Source organism: Cynocephalus volans, chromosome 17, assembly GCF_027409185.1.
Source record: "Cynocephalus volans isolate mCynVol1 chromosome 17, mCynVol1.pri, whole genome shotgun sequence".
In the NCBI taxonomy this organism is placed as follows: domain Eukaryota; kingdom Metazoa; phylum Chordata; class Mammalia; order Dermoptera; family Cynocephalidae; genus Cynocephalus; species Cynocephalus volans.
Window position 1 is genome coordinate 42,934,432 of NC_084476.1, and position 21,018 is coordinate 42,955,449.

At 35.7% G+C, this 21,018-nt stretch overlaps 1 protein-coding gene across 15 annotated transcripts in view; it reads left to right on the top strand.

Annotated features, from left to right (window-relative positions):
- Positions 1-21,018, top strand: part of UBAP2 (ubiquitin associated protein 2) — a 123,275-nt gene that overhangs the window by 42,889 nt on the left and 59,368 nt on the right. For 12 of the 15 annotated variants that reach the window (XM_063081902.1, XM_063081897.1, XM_063081898.1 and 9 more), the window contains 4 exons: positions 7,592-7,669; positions 9,805-9,915; positions 14,766-14,919; positions 16,494-16,571. In XM_063081902.1, coding sequence (XP_062937972.1) covers positions 7,592-7,669; positions 9,805-9,915; positions 14,766-14,919; positions 16,494-16,571 — 421 coding nt within the window. Of the gene's footprint in view, positions 1-1,010; positions 1,023-7,591; positions 7,670-9,804; positions 9,916-14,765; positions 14,920-16,493; positions 16,572-21,018 lie in introns of those variants that run through there. The other 3 variants (XM_063081911.1, XM_063081905.1, XM_063081910.1) reach the window with 3 other exon arrangements.

The following is a 21,018-nucleotide window of genomic DNA, read 5'->3' on the forward strand; positions in this document are numbered from 1 at the left end:
TCTTAGTCTATGTGAGTCTTTATGGGTGAGGTGGGTCTCTGGTAGGCAGCGTATAGTTGGGTCCTTCTTTTTAATCCAGTCAGCCAGTCTGTGTCTTTTGATTGGGGAATTTAAGCCTTTTACATTAAGCGTTGTTATTGAAAAGTGTTGATTTATTCCTAGCATTTTGTTGATTATTGTTTGGTTGTCTTAGGTGTCTTTTGTTCCTTGCTTTCTGATTTACTGTTTGTTTTCTGTGTTTGTTGGTTCCTTAGGTTGTAGATAGCTGTTTTGTTTGTTTGTTTTCTTTTTATAAATGCCATTTTTATTATACTAGTGGGTTTTGATTTTTCTTGGGTTTTTATGGCAGTGGTAATTATTTTTCAGGAACCAAACCCTATACTCCCTTGAGAATTTCTTGTAAGGGTGGTCGTGTGGTGGTGAACTCCCGCAGTTTTTGTTTGTCTGAGAAATACACTATTTGCCCTTCATTTTGGAAGGATATAGCCTTGCGGGGTAGAATATTCTTGGCTGACAATCTCTGTCTTTTAGTATTTTGAATATATCATCCCATTCCTTCCTGGCTTTTAGGGTTTGTGATGAAAAGTGTGATGTTTGCCTGATTGGGGCTCCCTTATAGGTGATTTGACGCTTCTCTTGCAGCTTTTAAGATTCTCTCTTTGTCTTTGAGTTTTGTCAATTTGAGTATAACATGTCTTGGAGAAGACCTTTTTGGGTTGAATACGTTTGGAGATCGTTAAGTTTCCTGGATCTGAAGATCTGTGACTTTTCCTATACCTGGGAAGTTTTCTGCCACTATTTTGTTGAATATATTTTCAGTGCAATCTCCTTTTTCCTCCTCTTCTGGAATACCCATGACTCGGATATTTGAGCGCTTAAGGTTGTCTGATATCTCTCTCAGATTTTCTTCAATGCCTTCGATTCTTTTTTTTTGGTCTGCTTGTGTTATTTCAAACAGCCCATCTTCAAGTTCAGAGGTTCTCTCTTCAACTTCCGCAAGCCTGCTGGTTAAACTCTCCGTTGTGTTTTCTATTTCACTGAATAACTTCTTCAGTTCGGCAAGTTCTGCTGTATTATTTTTCAGGGCATTGATTTCCTGTACATTTCCTCTTTCAGGCCCTGTATACTTTTCCTCATTTCATCATGATGTCTAGCTGAGTTTTCTTGTATCTCATTCAGTTTCCTTAGAATTATCACTCGAAATTCCTTGTCTGTCATTTCAAGGGCTTCCTGTTCTGTAGGATCTAGAGCTTGATAGTTATTATTCTTTGGTGGTGTACTTTCTTGATTTTTCGTATTTCTGGTATCTTTTTTTGATGTTTATTCTTTGCTTTTGTTATGAGGGTAATACTGGCTTCATAGAATGAGTTAGGAAGTGTTTTTTCTGCTTTTTGGAAGAATTTGTGAAGAATTGATGATTGGTGTTAATTTGCCTTTCTTCGTTTGGTAGAATTAACCAGCTAAGCCATCTGGCCCTGGGCTTTTCTTTGTGGGAAGTTTTTGATTTACCAGTTCAGTCACTTTATCTGTTATACATTTTTAATTTTTCTTGCGTCGGTTTCAGTAATTTGTGTCTTTTTACAAATTTGTTCATTTTGTCTAGGTTATTTAATTTGTTTGCATATATGTATTCCCCATGTTCTCTCTCTCACCTTTTTTTTTTGTGAATGGCTGGGATAGGGATCAAGCCCTGGCCCTTGGTGCTAATCAGCACCATGCTTAAACCAACTGAGCTAACCAGCCAGCCCTTGTGTTCTTGTATAATCCTTTTTATTTATTCCTGCAGAGTTTGTAGTGATGTTCCCTCTTTCATTCCTAATTTTAATAATTTGAGTTTTCTCTTTTATTCTTGGTTGTTCTAAAGATTTGTCAGTTTTTTTGTTGTTTTCCTTCCAACAGTTAAGTTTTGGCTTCATTGATCTCCCCCCCCCCCCCCCCGTTTTTTATTCATTTATGTCCACTGTGGGTTTTTTAAGGCCCGTTTCTTTTGTGAACTCTTCTTTTCAATGTAATCCAACTTTCTTTACCTATTTCTGTGGCTTCCTTTCAGATAATTATCTGATTCACAAATTTTGAAAAGAATAGACATTCTTGGGAGTGAATGTTCCATAAGACCTTCCTTAATTTATAAATGTACATAATTCATGACTGGAGGTATTTAAATTTCTATCTTGAAACTTTTTATTGTAAAATAAGGTGCTAATACAGAAAACCATCAAGCAAACACATAATTTAGTTAGTTAGGTAAACAGCACTATACTCTCACCGTGACCAAGAAATAAAACTTCTCCAGCCCCCCCCCCGAAACTCTCCATATTCCATCTCAATTTTAACCCCTTAGTTCTCCCGAAAAGTAACTAATACTATTCTGACTTTTAACGTTTTTAGGATTTTATCATGTGCATCTCAAGATGCTATTATTTAGTTTTGATCATTTAAAAAAATGTCACTACTGCTGTTATCTACAGGTTCTGCACCCCGCACCCCCTTTTATTTTCCTCTAAAGTTTTTCTGTTAACCTGTGGCATTTAACCTATAAAGCTTCCCACAATCTGGCTATTGCTAATTGTACTTTTATGGAGAAGCTCATAATGTTACTCTGTTCTCTGTATTTTTTGCTAATTGATAGCACAACCCATACTTTTGATCAGTCTCGTATTTGATACTCTTATGATCTGTCTTCAGGAGGCGTATCATATCTGGTTGTCTCTTTGTGTTTTAGTAGCTGTTGATGCTTGATGTCTAGTTAAATTAATTCATTGGGTTTTGCATTTCTAACAGAGTTTTATTGACGTATAATTGACATAGAATAAACTGCTGTATCAAGTGTAAAATTTGATAATTTTTGAGTTTGTATGTGCCTGTAGAACCATCACCACAATTAAATAGCAAATATATCCATTACCCGCAAAAGTTTCCTTTTGCCTTTTAGTAATTCCTCCTACTGCCTTTTCCATCCCTAATCAACTACTGACTGCTGTTACTAGATTTGTTTGTATTTCTTAGAGTTTTATATAAATGGCTCCTTTTACTAAGCATAATTATTTGGAGATTTAATTATGCAGTTGCATCTATCAATAGTTTATTCCTTTTTCTTGCTGAGTTATAGTCCTGTGTAGCGATATACCACAATTTGTTTACCTATTCATCTCATCTGTTAACGTACGTTTGTGGTTTTTACAGTTTTTAGCTATTACAAATAAAGCTACTATAGACTTTGGTGTACAAGTCTTTTGTATGGAGACGCATATACACTTTTGAAGAAATACTTAGGAGTGGAGTGGTAGGTGTATGTTTACCTTTTTTTTTGGCTGCTGGCCAGTATGGGCATCTGAACCCTTATAACACTGCGCTGTAACCAACTGAGTTAGCCAGCCAGCCTGTGTCTTTAATTTCTTAAGAAATTCCTAAACTGTTTTCCAAAGTGGTAAACCATTTACTTTTCCACCAGCAGTGTATGAAAGTTCCAGTTCTTCTCAATCCTCACCAGCACTTGGTTATGTTTTGTCCATTTTTTTTTTAATCTTTATAAAGATAGAAAAATACACTAGTAAAAGAAAACAGAGAGTCCAGAAATAAACCCGTGCATATATGGTCAACTGATTTTTGATAAAGAGTATAGGTAATGTGGTGAGGAAATGCAGCCTTTTCAACAAATAGTATGGGAACAATTGGATATCCATATGTCGAAAAAAACCTCAAAACAAAACAAAACTTGTATTCATACCTCACACTGTATAAAAACATTAACTTAAAGTGGATCATAGACCTAAAAAAAGTTTTTAGAACAAAATATGAGAGAAAATCCTTTTTTATAAGATATAAACTTATTAAGAGGGATGATTAACAGGGGTGCAGGAAAAAAGGTCAACACAATCCTAAGAATGTAGATGGCACAGACATTTGAATGTGCATTTCTAAAGCCTGAGATCTTTACCTGTAGCTTAAGAGATCTGGTGGACTGCCCAGAACTGGTTTGTAGTTGAGCCTTGACCACTGGGCAGATACAAGAATGGTATCTATTTGCTGTTGGAAAAACAAAAATCAACAAATTTCCCCCCTTCCTTCAGAATCTGAGCACTTTCAAATGTCATTGTCAATGGCCAAGCCTGTTCCCAGCCTTGGCACATTTCCGTTATCATCTTTAATGCTCAGTGGTAACCATTGGAATATTTATGGGAATAAGGGGGTTTAAAATTTAGGAATATACTGAGAATATGGCAGTGGGAGGACTCTAGGCCACTGTTGTCCAAATCAGCCCTAGTCAGAAGGGCTCCAATATAATTCTGCCTAAGAAAGTCAGGACTCCCCTTACACCCCAACTTTCCTGTTTGGGTATGGGCAGACCTTAAGGCTCACTTATGCCCAGAATCTCTTCATTTCTCCCTCTCCCTCAATTCTCACTCTGGAGTTTTTTGAAATGAAAATTAAGGAATTTTCTCACATACATTGCAGGGGCTGGCAGCCTGAAATCTGGGAAATCCAGTTGATGCTCAGAGTCCAAAATCTGCAGAGTGGCTGCAGGCTACCTTGAGACAGGATGGCTAGGGAATTCTTCAGTTTGCAAAGTTCAAACAGTTTTTCTAAGATGCCTTCCTCAAACAGTGTGTGAGAAAATCTTTGTGACGTTGGGCTAGTCAAGTATTTCTTAGGTAGAGCGACAAAAATATGATCCATAAAAGAACAAATGGGTAAATTGGATTTTATCAAAATGGGACACTGCTTTCAGAAGACACTGTTTAGAGAATGAAAAGCAACAAACTGGGAGAAAATTTTTGCAAAGCATATAAGGATATGTCAAAAAGATTGTGTAGTAATAGAATTGAAAGATAATATGAATCTTTCCATGAACTTTTTAAAGTACCCATATATATCTGATTAAAGGACTTGTATCCAGAATGTGCTATGAACTCTTGAAACAACAAGGAAATAAATAACTCATTAAAAAAGTGAGCAAAAGATTTAAATAGACACCTCTGATGAAGGTATATTATGGCAAATAAATACATGAAAAGATTTTCAAGTTCATTAGTCTTAAGGAGATTCATATTAAAATCACAATGAGAAACCAGTACAAACCTATTTGAATGGCTAAAAATTAAAATCTATTTCTTTTTCATATATTACGTGGAATATTTGTATAAAAAGATTCTTCCCCTCTTCTACTATTTGGTAGGATAAGTACTTGAATATATTTACTTGCCAGTTAAAGAAAACTTTTGGGGGGCTGGCTGGTTAACTCACTTGGTTAGTGCGTGGTGCTGATAACACCAGGGTCAAGGGTTCAGATCTCCTGACCTGCCAGCCACCAAAACCAAAAAAACCCCTAACTTTTTGGAATGACTATTTTGGAGTAATTTTAAGATTTGCAGAAAAGTTGCAAAGAGGGATGAGAGATCTTGATATATTCATTCAACATAAATGTTAACATTGTACATCAAGAGTTGGCAAATGTTTTCTTTAAAGGGTCAGATGGAAAATATTTTATGCTCCACAGGCTACACACAATTTCTAGTGCATATTCTTTGTTTTTTGTTTTTGTTTATTAGCAACGAAATTTAAAATGTTAAAATCTTTTATACCAGCACACCGTAAAAAAACAGACCCCAGTCCATAGTTTGCTAACCTGTCCGATGTAGTCATTTGTCAAGACAAAGATAAAAACACTGGCACAATATTACTAACTAAATATAGATTTTATTTGGATTTCACTAGTTTTTCTTTTTTCTTTTCCAGGGTACAATCCAATTAGTGGTCATTTCTCCTTTATCTCTTCTGGTCTGTGACACTTTTTCCTTGTTTTTCATAATCATGGCATTTTTGAAAAGTATAGTTATCAGTTTTTAAGGTAATTGATTATCCATCATCCTTCAAAGGTGCATAATCAGTACTTTAAAAAATATCATTATAAACTTATGGATTTAAACATTTGATAGGCTTTAATAATTTCCACTTGTTATCCTTTTTGAAGTTCAAATTATCCCATTTTTGGCCAGTGCAAATCTCTTCAGGTTGGCTCTTGGTTGCTTTTTGACTTGGTCCTAGTAATCATTGGTAGTGTCTTCATAAACTAGTATGACAAGATATTCCAGACTTATTGTCTATATTTTCTGCTTTGTACCATAAATCATCCATTGCTCTAAGATTCCCTGGTTTCTTTTAGTGGGAAATGGTATTTGGTGACTAATTTCATAACTGAGGATGCTTATTGTTAGTGGTTTGTTCATGGTTTTTAGGTCTCTTCAGTGGACAGAGCTATGTATTTATTTTTTTACAGGTAAAATATCTTATGAGTTAATGCTGATAGTTCATATTCAGGTTCACAAGGTTTTAAACTTATCTTCTTTTGTGTTACATCTTTGTCACTTCCACATTAAAAATCCTGGTTTCCTCAGAACCAGGAGTTGGTAGAATTAGAATATCCCCAAACTATGTACTTACTTTATCCCACTTTACACATATAACATTCTAAGCTTCATTATTTCCTTGTGGCTTTCCATTAACTTTAGGTTTTTAAATATGTGTTGGGAGTTAGTATAGACTTTAGTTAACAAGGGTAACTTAAAAATAAAACTATGTTATAGTGATTTTAGGTTTACTAGAAAGTTATACAGAGATAGTACAGAGTTCCTGTATAACCTTCACCTCATATCCCTGTTGTCTTAATCATGGTACCTTTGTCAAAACTACGAAACCAAATTTTGGAGTATTACTATTAAGTGACTCCACAGAACTGTAACTTTTTCTTTTTTACTTTTCTAATTTTTTATTACCAAAAATATCACAAAAATTTAATAAGTTGATTTTTTTAAAAAAAGGATTTTGAGGGCCGGCCCGTGGCTCACTCGGGAGAGTGCGGTGCTGATAACACCAAGGCCCCGGGTTCGGATCCCTAGAAAAAAATAAAATAAAATAAAATAAAAAAAGGATTTTGAGTGAAAAAAGTAACTGGGAAACAGAGTTTTATGCAGAGGTGACTAATTTTAGTGTTTGGAAGTTTTTTGTTTTAATTAGAAACTTTTTATTGTTATTTAGGTAAAAATGCTTTTTCTCTTTAGGACTAATTGGGATACCTTTTTAGAGCTGACAGCGGAGCTTTGTTGCTTTTTTGACAGCAGGGCTGGTTCTAAGCCTGTTTCTGGGAATTGTTTCCATTACTGCTGTTGCTGCTATTTTTTTTTTTTTGGTGGGGATCTGAATCCTTGACCTTGATATTATCAGCACCCTGCTCTCCCAAATGTCCATTGCTTGTTGTTCTTCTACTTTGTCTTGTGCTGGTTCTCCCATCTCCTTATAGGAAAGAAAATTCAAATAAGCCACATGGCCGATGAAGGTGCTCAGGAACTTTAGATCATTTATCCAAAGGAATGGGTCCTTTACACTATTTGATTTGATGCTTATTTACATATTATGGGAACAGGTTATATATGGTTGAGAGGCCTAAATTCAGAGTCCTTTCGTTTTTTTAGTTAATCAGTATTTCTATTACCATAGTGCTGTGGTGCTTGAGAGCTTTATCTATTTGACACAGATTTTGGCATCTAACATATATTTGGTGCTCAAATCTTTAACAGTTGTATGTGCTTTCCAGGCAACAGCCGAACAGATGCGTCTCGCTCAAGTGATCTTTGATAAGAATGATTCAGATTTTGAAGCTAAAGTTAAACAGGTATGTTTCTGGGAAAGGAAACCGTCATTTTTGTTATCTATTCTTATTGTGCTTATGAAAATTTCACTAGAGATTTTTGTTTTAAAGTATACTTCTTGCTTAGTCTCAACTCATATCTCTGTAATGGATTTTGGACTTGTGATTAAAAACCTAGATTGGTGGCCAGATGAAGGAATTGAATATGTTCATCCTCTTGACAGTAGAATCTTTCTCAGTTACTATTGTTTACATTATAAATATTGGGCTAGACATTTGTGAAAGCACACCAACATTTTCAATACCTGTGTATAGAAAGTATATTTAACATTTGGTATGGGGCTGCTCGGTTAGCTCAGTTGATTAGAGTGTGGCCTTGTAACACCAAGGCCAAGGGTTTGGTTCCCTGGACTGGCCAGCTGCCCAAAAAAAAGGTACATTCTCAGGAAATTAGAGAAGAGCTGAATTGCCTTCTCAAACATGAGTGTGATTCCGAACTTTATTTGGAAAAGGATAAAATTAAATTTTAGGGCAATGTTTTCATTTAGAACTTTAATGAGATGTCTTCTTGATAAACTAATCTTAATTTCAAACCCTGATTTACTGACTTCCTTTCCCTTCAAGATCCTAGAAACCATTTGGTCCTCAATGTCAGGTATTCCAACCCTTGGTAGACACCTTCCAATAATTGTTCTTTGGAGTGAATGGCCCACAGTGTATTCTTCAGCATTTTACTATATAGACTTTGTTCTTTCTTATATTTGCTGTCATCAGGCTGACAGTAATCTTTTAAGAAGGCCACAAAAAGACTTTATTAAAAATCATAGAACCCGTTCTCTGGAATGAGATCTATGTACAGTTTGAGACATATTTCTACATATTATATATATTGCCTTTTATCTGAACGTTGGTCCGCCAGTTCAGAGATTTAAGTTCTAGCGTTAGTTCTGTCACTTCCTAATCCAGTCACTGGGGAAATTTTGATGCTGACTGTGCATCTTCACAATTATATTGGTAGGCATTCAGTTAATACAGATATACATTGATAAAAATCTGATATTATTATAGATATTCAAAGATGAAGCACTAGAAAGCTATGTAGTATGTAGAACTTTTCTGCTTGACAGAATGAACAGAGGAAAACAGGGTTACCAAATGGTATAGTGCAAAGAACTATAATTATGGGATCAGGAGACCTGGGTTTCTGATGGACTTTGCTATTAATTAGCTTTGTGACCATAGACAAATTACTTGAAATGTTGGGGTCAAGCTGTTTCGAACTCCAGCTAGTACATATTAAAATAGTTAAATGGGCTGATCAGTTAGCTCAGTTGGTTACAGTGTAGTGGTACAATACCAGGGTCAAGTGTTCAGATCCCCGTACTGACCAGCTGCCCCCCCCAAAAAAAAAAAATTAAATGTAGTTAAAATACAACAGATATTTAAATTATAATTTATTCACTGGTACTTGAGAAACCTATACTGTGCCTGATCTGTGATTGTTCTAGTGATGAAAATGCTGAGCAGTTTAGTCTCCCTTGTTAAAGAGAAGGGAACTGAGATTTCTTTACTTCAAACATAGCACCCTGTTGAAGCTTCTTGAGAAAATAATATGTGTAGGAGTACATTTTATGACAGCAGCAGAATTTCACTTGTGATATTTTAGGGTGTTATAACTTAGCATGCATGCGGGTTGTTTTAATTCAAGCAGTGATAGCTAGTGTAGGGAATGTTCCTGTACAAAACATTTGGACTGGATTTTCTGTGAATGGTGGCCTTGTACTCCTGTAGTCCCACTTAATATTTTAGTAGTTCAGGATCCCATCCCTTGACCTAAGTTTTAGTAGTCAGATACATGATCCTGGGTATTCTGAGAATGTTGGTGTATACATATACATGTGGTGCTGATTAATAAACCAATACTTGGTCAGCTGGGAGGAAGGTTGGTTTGTAGTTTGACTCTGCCAGCATTAGTTAAAGGACATGGGGTGGCCACAAAAAAGCAAACTTGTTCTCAGATTGTTAACTCAGGGTCTAGAAGAGGCCGTCTTCATGTAGAAGGATTGTATAATATCTGTATTTGTGTAGAAGAATCTCAAAATTAATATCAAGTGCATTTTTTTTGGCTAATTCTAACCATTTTCTGATACTTTCAATAGCTTATGGAAGTGACAGGGAAAAATCAGGATGAATGCATAGTGGCCCTACATGACTGTAATGGAGATGTGAATAAAGCTATCAATATATTGCTGGAAGGGAATTCAGACACTGTAAGTATTATTAATTGATTTACAGTGCTAAGATTTGTCTCCAATTCCATATTGCATTTTCGATTTCATATTGGGTTGGGGTAGGGGTGGAGGGGATTATGAGTGTCATTCCATATTTGTTGGTTTTTTTGGTGGCTGGCAGGCAAGGGGATCCGAACCCTTGACCTTGGTGTTATAATGCTGCACTCAACCAACTGAGCTAATTGGCCGGCGCTCCATATTTATTTTAAGACCCAGAAAGAACACTAACCTGAAATGACTGATTTTGTTATATATGGAAACCATATGACTTCATGAAGTCATAGAATCTGAAGAATCAAAAGAGAACTTGGTGATCTATTCCAGCCTTAACACAGTTTCCAAAATTCTCTGGGCCTGTGGACATTTTCACTGTCTGAAAAACTTCTCTTGGCTTCACTCTTCATATTTCTTCATCTCAATTGTCATCTCTAACTACTCCTTATATCTTTATAACAGAAAGCCAGAATTTCCTAGTATATCTATTTGCTCATGTGTGAATGAATGTTCTAAAGATACATTCTCATGACAGATTGATAGAGATATATATGTGTATGTATATGTGTATATATATAAAAATAAGAAAATAAGTGTTTTTTTTTTTTTAAACCTTAGTTGAAGTTTGTCAAATGTACAGGCACACTAGAACTCATCCCTTTGGTTTTAGGAAGGATGAAACTAAAGCTACACCAGGCAGTAGTCTGCCCTAATCTTTTGATTTCTATGCGGAGATTGCACAGTATTTCATTTGTATTTTTAGATTGAAGAAACCATTTCAAAGCAGATTAAAACAAATAATGATTCACCTAAAAGAAGGTACAAAGTTAAGTGAAACAAGTCAGGCACAGAAAGGGAAATACCACATGTTCTCACTTATTGGTGGGAGCTAAAAATAAATAAATAAATTCACACACACACACAAAAAAACGGGGGGGGGGGAGAAGACATAACAATTACAATTCCTTGAAGTTGACACGACAAGCAAACAGAAAGGACATTGTTGGGTGGGAGGGGGGAGAGAGAGGAGGGAGGGAGGTTTCGGTAATGGGACACAATAATCAACCACATTGTATATCGACAAAATAAAGTTAAAAAAAAAATAAAAAAATAAAAGAAGATATAAAGATGAACACATCAAAAAGTGCCTTCCTTGTCAGTGTTCAGGTTTAATCAATTTTAGGGACAGGCAGTATAAAAATGAACTAAAACGATTATCTTTTTAGTTGATGTGAAACAAGCGGAATGAATTTTGATAAAAAATTAGCTAATTTTTTGAGTATCTGTGGGTAAAATTCTATTCAGGAAAACACTGGTCCACACAATAAACCACCAAATATGTGAATTTGTTGGGAGACATATGTTAAATGATAAATAAAAATTTTGAGTAGTTTTTGTTTGCTGACATCTAGGGATATATTTCCTGGGTCTTATAAAATATGGGGAATCTGTTTTACCTCATTGCTAATGGCTGTACTATAGAATGGCTCCCACTTATTTTCAAAGTAAGCTGAAGAGCTTCACTGCCCTCGATATTAAAAAAAAAAAAAAAAAAAAAAACCCACCGTGAACAGACAAAACAAACATTCCTGCATCATTTACTGGAGGGGCTCTTTTCTTTTTATGTAGAGATAAAAGCTCAGATACCAAGTCAAGGGTTAAGATCCCCTTACTGGTCATCTTAAAAAAAAAAAAAAAGCTCAGGTACTATTTTCTGTTGCTTTCCTTTAGCTCCAACAGATTTCGTTCTTTTTTGGGGTGGGGTGGGAGGGAAGTGGCTGGCCAAGATTTCATTCTTTTCAGTGGTAGTTGGGTGAGTTTTTAAGTCTTAAATGTTCACTTCTCTTTCTCTGATTTATCTTTAACTTCCCTTCCTCTTTTGATACTGAACCCAAAGGAGGTAATTCTGGGCTATTTGTTAGAAAGTAAAGATGAAATGTTACGTAAAGAACGTCTCTTTGGTTACCTCTTGAACATAGGTGTTTCATAGTGGAGTCAGATCTCACTCCTTGTTTTTTTCAGAGATCAGAAAATAGCCAACTTGGGAGTGTAAGTACAATCATAAAAATATACTTTTGTTTGAGTATGAGTTGGCTATAGAGGAAATGGAGAGGCAGAGGCAAAGTCCTTTCAAAACCTTGGTTTTTTAAGGACTATTCTGTGATGCATCTTTTCTTTCGTAGTTTTCATTGTCTCTTGTTTTTTCTTCCATACTGTTTACGTAGTCTCTTACCTGGTTGCTGTCTGCAGCAGCCACAGCCAACCAACTGTAATACTATCTTCCCTTGACTCTGGGGTATAGTTAAGTGGAGTGGAGGTGACAAAATCGTAAACACTGTAAGGTTGTTAGGAGCAAGAGTGTTTAAGAGCCATGCAGGTGTATAACTCTTTTCCTATTGGCTAACTTTATTCTGTGCCAGGGTCTTCTGAAACAAAAGCATGACTTTGAAAAGGTGTTAGGAGGAATTGTCCGTGATATTTTTAAGGATGAGTTTGTTTTTCTCATGTAAGGATAGCTGTCACAATGGAAAATATTAAACATGGTCATAAGTGTTGAACTTTTTGTTTCATCATCATGTCTTGTTTGGGTAACAAAATTGTTTTGAAGCATCAGTCCTTTGCATTAATGTACTTATTTGTTTTTAATATGTTGTTTGTGTTGGTAGTTCTTTACAAAACTGAAAGGGTAGGAGAATAATTTTGAACAAGCTTGGCCTTGAAAGCTGCTTTTCTGGTTACTAAAATGTGGTGTCTGGGAGGAACTTTCCTCTTAGAGTTTCTTCAGACTCATTCTACAAGTAGCAAAATACATATGATAAAGGTTACCAAAAGTTCTTTTGGAAGTCTTTCGTAGTTATTTGGATCACTTTGAAAGCCAGTGTGCATGCTTGTAGACTGTGCAAAATGTGTGATAATTTTTTTAGCATTTACTATGTTATTGGGCAAATTGTCCTATAAAGGTTCCTTTTTCTAATTTCCACCACTACTAGTTCTCGTTAGTTTTTGTAGAGCTTACAAGCCAAGACTTGCTTGAGAGGGGTATCCTTTACTGAATGAAATGGAGTTATATGTTTCTTTCTCTCTTAAATGTTTTACATAGAAAGCTTTTGTAATGATTGAGTACTTTTAGGTCTGGCTGTGTAAAGACATACGTTGTATATATACACACCTTATGTTAACTCTACTGTGTATAATTTTTCCAGGACCTCTGGAATTTACTTTTTGTCTTGATAACCTAAGAGGACTGATTTTGTCTTAGGCAGTTGTCTACTTTATTCATATTAGCAAACATAATAAATTTATGGATTTATTCCCCTTATTTTTCCTCTAGTTAGGAAAGCAATGCAAAAAGATAAAAAGGTTTAATCAAATTAAATGTCCTTAGATTAATACTTCTAACACTTCAATATATACACAAGCACCTATTTAATTAAAGAATGTAATCCTGTTCTATATGCTGTTTGATAGTTTGCTATAGCTTGCTTTACTTACATCAGGGACCTCTTTCTACATTTACCTGTATAACTGTTTAAATGTCAACATACTATTCCCTTTATGGGCATACTGGAATCGTCTCCAAGTTAGATATTTTGCCCCACCCCCCGCTCCTGTTAACCGTTGTCTCTACATAAAAGTTTGTATAATTATCAGATTATTTTCATTGAAAAAAAAGCCTAGAAGTAGAATTCCTGGGTCAAAGAGTGTGCACCAATTAAAATTTGGATACTATAGGAAGGTTAAAACAGACACATGCTCACCAGAACTGTAAGAGAACACCTGACTGTTCCATCTTAACTATCAGGTGTCGTCAATATCTTTAATCTTTACCAAAGCCTAGAAGTGGAAAATAACTTGTTTTAATTCATATTATCTTCACATTCAGTCATTTTATATCTAATTAAATGTAGGGGCTCATCAGAGGTTTGCAGAAGTGTAAAATTTCCATTTTTAAAAAGTGTTTTGAAGTTGTCTTCTACTATTTTGGAAATAATTCAGCTATATCACTTGAATTTTAGTTTATTAATTTCCAGTGCTTATTTTTATTTAGATATACAATCTTAGTAATTTTCTTTTTAAGATTTTCAAAAAGCTTTAGTCATTTCAAATCCCTTATGAAGTAAGGTAGATTATGAAAAAGCAAATAGAAACTTAGTGGGCCAACACTGGGATTTGCCAGTAACATACCCTGCTTTGATAGTCTTATGTTTACTTATAGATTTGGCATCACCATTAGGGGAGGGGTGGTAGAGAAGGGAGGTTACATAAATCATTTGATTTCTCATTAGAGCAGTTCTTTGAGGTTGCAATTTTGGGTACTTAAAAAAAAAAAAAAATCCAGTGCAAAATTTTACTTGTTTACCATTAAATTATTTTTAGATGTTTATTTTGGATAATTGAATAGGCAAAGTTGTGTTCCTGGAGAATTTAGGCCATCATTCTAAGTAATTTTGTAGTCTTTGAATTGATCTATATATTCGTAGGTTAAAGGCCTATTATGCGTATGTGGGGTGTTGTATAGTAGGAGCTTGGGGAAATGACACATACTTTATTCCTAAATCAGCATAAGAAAAGAATCTGTGGTGGGAAAACATGTAGTGTGTTGTCAGGCCAGTTAATAGCTATAATTATTTGTGCTCTATATAGCAACAGAAGCTTAGCAAGAGGTTTGTCATCTTTATCATCAAGAGAGTAGAACTGTATGAAAAATAATTAAAATGATAGGCAAATGAGCTGCAAGTGGTGAGTAGTTAGGTCTGGAACATACATTCATGTATCCTTGATAATTGTATGCACTTTGAATGACATCTCTGAATAACAACTCTTCTCTTTGATAGACTTCATGGGAGACTGTTGGGGGGAAGAAGAAGAACTTTGTAAAAGAAAGTTCGGAAAACAAAGAGAAAAAAGAGAAGAGAAGTGAGAGAGAAGCAAGTCATGGACGTGGAAACAACAACCGGAAAGGAAGAGGTGGCAATCGTTCCAGAGAGTGTAAGTACAGACCTTTTTCCTCAACTTTCTTATGAATTTTCATACATTCTGAAAAACTGAAAAACCAGTCCAAAGAATGCCTATAAATCCACTGCCCAATGCAAAATTTGTTCTAATAATTAACTCTAATAATGAGCTGCAACTGAGTAGTTCGTTAGAGCCTCTGATACAATTTCATATCAGCACTGACCTGGGCTGTAGGTAGGTTGTGAGTTTTAATACTTCCTTGTGTTATGAATCAAATGCATTTTCTAATTTTAAAGATATGTGTGTGTGGGTGGGTGGGTGTCACTCACTGATAGATGAATCTGTTTTTTCTTCCCATTTACGGATACTTATGGTACAGGAGCAAGGAAGGTGTTGAATAGGCAAGATTTTCTCAGTACTTTTTGGGTGGGTGGGGGCAGCTGGCTGGTATGGGGATCTGAACCTGTGACCTTGGTGTTACTAGCACTGTGCTCTTCCACATGAGCTAACTGGCCTCAGTATTTTTTATTCGACCCCGGTTTTGGCACCGTTTACCCAAAACAGCCATGCCTGCTGTGAAGATGTACCAAAGTAGCTAAGTTTTGTATGCATAAAAAGTAAATAAAAAGACTTTTGCAGCTTGTTTATTCTACTGCTATTTATTGAGTACCTACTTTGTAGTGTGAACTCTTGTTGGTATACAGCAGTGTATAAAACATACAAAAAAATCTTTACCCTCCTAAATCTTACCTTTTAATGAAGGTGACTAGGATATAACAATAAAAAAGAAATAAAATATTTTATATTAATAATAATTTAACAGTGTTATGTAGAAACTGTGCTATGAGGAAAAACAAAGGCAAAAAGATAGATGAGGATTATAGGAAGGGGGATGGCAAATTTAAATGGATTGCCAAGAAAGGTCTCACTAGGAACTTATCATGTGAGTTAAACCCTGAAAGAGGTGAGGGGAGCAAGCCATGTCAATCTCTCTCATAAAACTTTTGTATTATATAGAGTCATTGTCAATATAGGGATCAAGAAAAGACTGTGTGTTGACATTTTCTGAACAGTATCTTAGGGAAACCTGGATATTGCTATTTTGCTATTTTTCTGTGCCTTTCCAGGCTTTAAACTTAACTAATGAGCAAATTCTGTGGTATACTACATAGTTGCATAAATAATATGGTTCTTTGAAGCAAACACTTTAGGAGAGGGCAAGTTCAAATAGAAAAAAGAAAAATCTATATGTTATTTTAATTTCTTTTCAGAATTTTTACATAGAATTAAGCAAGATGTGCTATCATTCAGTTTTTAAACTACTTTTGTTTGTTTTTATTTTTCTTGTTTTCTGAAACTTTTGTTTAAATTTTAGCCTGCTTTTAGTCTTTTTGTTATTTTGTCCTTGCCTTTAATAGGTTTCTGAGGGGCTGGCCAGTTATCTCAGTTGGTTGGAGCATGGTGCTGCTAACATGGTCCAGGGTTCAATCCCTGTATTGGCCAGTCATTACAATAAATAAATGAATGAGTGAATGAAAGGCGCCTGGTAAGGTTATGGACAAGAGGTTTGGAATGAAAAGAGATTTTTATGCTCTTTTTTCCCTTAGTTAGAGGCGAAGAGAATGGAATTGATTGCAATCAAGGGGACAAACCTTCGGACCGGGGCAAGCGAGCCCGTGGTAGAGGTGAGCCAGAATAAGAGAGATAGAAATGCTTGTGATCAGAGGAAGAAGGTCAGGCTGTTGCTTTACTGGGCTCTGTCTAGGGATAGCATTGTACTGTGAAAGAATGGTTGGTCTTCTAAAGTCTTATGATTTGCTTACTGATGCCTTACTGTTTGGATTATGTAGTTTTGAAGAAACCTGTTTGTTTTCAGATGAGCTGAGAAAACCCTTTTTATGAATAATTTAAAACTCAAAGCTCCGAGTTTTTATTAAATTCACCTATGTTGGACTTGAACAAATGTGTCTTACCTATGTGATAGTATTTAAAAAACTTCTTTAAAATTATTTTTAATTTACAAATCATAATTGCATTGCACTTATGGAATACGGTGTGATGTTCTTATATGTACACAATGTGCAGCGATTAAATCAAGTTAACATACATATCTATCACCTCTTTTAACATTTTTTGTCGTGATTTATTTGAAGTTTACTCTTGTTCTTTCCCCCTCTCCCTCCCTCCCTCCTTCTCTCTCTCTCTCTCTTTCAACACTAGTCAAGTGCAGTAGTGAGAAAAAGGGGAAGAGTAGAACAAGAAGTTTGATCTGTAATTGACTTTGAACAATCAGTGGAGATAACTCACTATCTTCGGACCAGTCTCTCTCAGTTATTTTGAACTGCAGTTGTCTCTTGGTATCTGTGGGGGATTGGTTCGAGGACCTCTCTGTATACCAAAATCCACGTACGTTCACGTCCCCCAGTTGGCCCTGCTAACCTGCATATACAAGAAGTTCACACTCTGTAGATGCAGGTTCTGCATCCCTCGAATATTGTATTTTCAATCCACCATTGGTTAAATCTGAGGATGTAGAACCCATGCGTAATGGGATCCGTGCAGTTCAAACTCATGTGTTATTGAGTAGTCAGTTGTATACGTTATTGACTGTAGTCACATTGTTGTGCAACAGATCTCAAAACTTATTCTTCCTGTCTAGCCGAAACATTGTACCCTTTGACCAGCAAGTACCCATCTCCCCACCCCCACCGTGGCCTGTGGTAACCATGATTCTACTGTACTCATGAACTCAACTTTTAAAAATTTTATTTTATTTTATTGTTTGTTCAGCTATGTTTTATCTCTGTATCAGTTTATTTTAGATTTCACATATAAATGAGATCATGCAGTATTTGGCTTTCTGTGACTGGCTTATTTCACTTAATATAATGTCCTCCAGATTCATCCATGTTGTCCCAAATGACTGAATTTCATTCTTTTAAAAGGCTGAATAGTATTGAATTCTGTATAAATACCACATTTTCTTTATCCGTTCATCTGTTGATGGACACTTTGGTTGATTCCATATCATGGCTATTGTAAATAATGCTGCATTGAACATGAGAATGCAGATGTCCCTTTGACATACTGATTTCAGTTACTTTGGATATATTCCTAGAAGTAGGATTGCTGGATCAGAGATAGTTCACTTTTAGTTTTTTGAGGAAACTCCATACTGTTTTCCATAACAGCTGTACTGATTTACAATCTCACCAACAGAGTTCTCTTTTCTCCACGTTCTTGCCAACACTTGTCTTTCATCTTTTTGGTAAAAGCCATTGTAACAGATATGTGGTAATAATATCATTGTGGTTTTAATTTGCATTCCGCTAATGAGTAGTGATGCTGAGCATTTTTTCACGAACCTGTTGCCTGTTTGCATATCTTCTTTTCAGAAGTGTCTGTTCAAATGTTTTGCCCATTTTAAAATCAGGTTATTTGTTTTCTTGCTATTGAGTTGAGTTCCTTATGTATTTTGGATATTAACTCCTTATCAGATGTATAGCTTGTAAATATTTTTCCTTCTATGTGGGTTGTCTCTTATGTTAATTGTTTCTTTTGTTATGCAGAGCTTTTTAGTTTGTTGTAGTCCCATTTGTCTTTTTTTGCTTTTGTTGCCTGAGTTTCCAAAGAAAACCGCATATCCAAAGAATCCTTGCCCAGACCAATGTCATGGAGCTTTTTCCTTATGTTTTCTTTTAGCAGTTTTATAGTTCTAGGTCTTACATTTAAGTCTTTAATCCATTTTGAGTTGGTTTTGTTGATGGTATAAGATAAGGATCTAATTTCATTATTCTGCATCTGGACAACCAGTTTTTTCAGCTCCATTTATCAGATAGACTGTATTTCCCCATTGTGTGTCTTGACACTATTGCCAAAAATCAGTTGACCATAAATGTGTTGGTTCATTTCTGGGCATTCTATCCTGTTGCACTGGTTGATGAATCTGTTTTTTATGCAGTTATCATGCTGTTTTGATAGTTGCTTTATAATGTATTTTGAAGTCAGATAGTATGATGTCTCTAGCTTTGTTCTTTTTGCTCAAAAATGCAAATCAAAAACTACACTGAGATACCATCTCACCCCAGTTAGGATGGCTAAAATCCAAAAGACCCTGAACGATAAATGCTGGTGAGGTTGTGGAGAAAAAGGAACTCTCATACATTGTTGGTGGGACTGCAAAATGGTGCAGCCTCTATGGAAAATGGTATGGAGGTTCCTCAAACAATTGCAGATAGATCTACCATATGACCCAGCTATCCCACTGCTAGGAATATAACCGGAGGAATGGAAATCAGTCAAAGGTATACCTGTTCCCCAATGTTCATCGCAGCACTCTTTACAATAGCCAAGAGTTGGAACCAGCCCAAATGTCCATCATCGGATGAGTGGATACGGAAAATGTGGTATATCCACACAATGGAATACTACTCAGCTATAAAAACGAATGAAATACTGCCATTTGCAACAACATGGATGGACCTTGAGAGAATTATATTAAGTGAAACAAGTCAGGCACAGAAAGAGAAATACCACATGTTCTCACTTATTGGTGGGAGCTAAAAATAAATAAATTCACACACACACACAAAAAAAAAACCGGGAGGGGGGGGAAGAAGACAGAACAACTACAATTCCTTGAAGTTGATACGACAAGCAAACAGAAAGGACATTGTTCGGTGGGAGGGGGGAGCGGGAGGGAGGTTTCGGTAATGGACCACAATAACCAACCACATTGTATATTGACAAAATAAAATTAAAAAAAATATATATCATTACTCTGAAATTCCTTTGTTTTTAAGGTTTCAAGAATACATAAGAACCCAGAGTGTCTTATCAGGGAGAAGGTTTTTGGTCCTTGAGATGCTTCTTCTGGCCTTGATGAACTTCTTAGGGAAATAGTCAAATCGAAGCTGCACTATTGAATGCTTCAGTTTGGCCCTTTGAGAGTAACACTGTAGTCATAGTACTTGGATTGGCTACTGAGGGACATATTTAAAGATTAAAGGCTCACCTGTTATACAAATTGATCAGATTCATTGTTATATAAATACATTAAGGTAACAGCCATTGAGTTGGAGAAGGAGCATAGGTAGGAGTGGAGTAAGGATGGATAGTGTATTAGTCCTTTTCTGTTGCTTATAACAAAATACCTGGAACTGGGTGATTGGTTAAGAAAACAAAATTTATTTCTTACATTTTCAGAAGCTGTGAAGTCCAGAGTCCAGGGAACACATCTGGTGAGGGTCTTCTTTGGTGGTGGCTTTATAGCAGTGTAGGAGTCTCACATGGCAGAAAATGGCAGAGCAGAGAGAGAAAGATACTCTCATGTGTTTTCCTTTTAAAGCCCTCAGAACGGTGCCCCTGACCACCATTATTAATCCATTCACAATGGATAGTCTTACAATCTAATCACCTCTTCAAGGCCCACTTTTCAATTACCATAATAGGATTTCCCACCCTCAACAGTTATAGTAGGTGCCAAATTTCCAGTACCTGGAAATTTGAGGGACACAATTCAAGCCTTATTTTCAGGTAGAGTTGATATTTACTTTGCTTTTATTTAGGCAAATGAAACTAAAATAAATAAAACTTAGTAGGCCATGTATTAGCATACTTCAGAAAGTTTGTAGAAAAATAGAATTAAAAGGTAATATGAAACTTTCCATGAACTTCTTGAAGTACCCTAATGAAGTCACTATAGAGTGTTTCTTAATTGCGAATAGCACAGATGAATTCTCCAGGGGATCTGTGTTTTCAAGTTCTTTTCTGGACCGTGTGGTGATTGTTCATATAATCTTTTCATTGGTAAATATAACAGTGAATAGGAACAGAATACAAACAATGAAAACCATGGTCCATTTGAATAGGTTATAAAGTGGGCAGTTAACTTTCCTAGTCAAAATTTATTACAATAGCTTTATATAAAAGCACCTAGACACACTGAACTACCTACTTGTTTGTTTTTTGTTGGTGGTTTTGCCATTTGTTCTTGGCATGATCAGTTGGCTTCACTATAATAGTAACTTTTCACAAGTATGGAGAGGAGCCAAATTCAAGCTGAAACCATTGGAAAATCATTCCTATAGAGTATATCTTTTATAAGATTTTTGGCTATTAGAGTTGAAATTG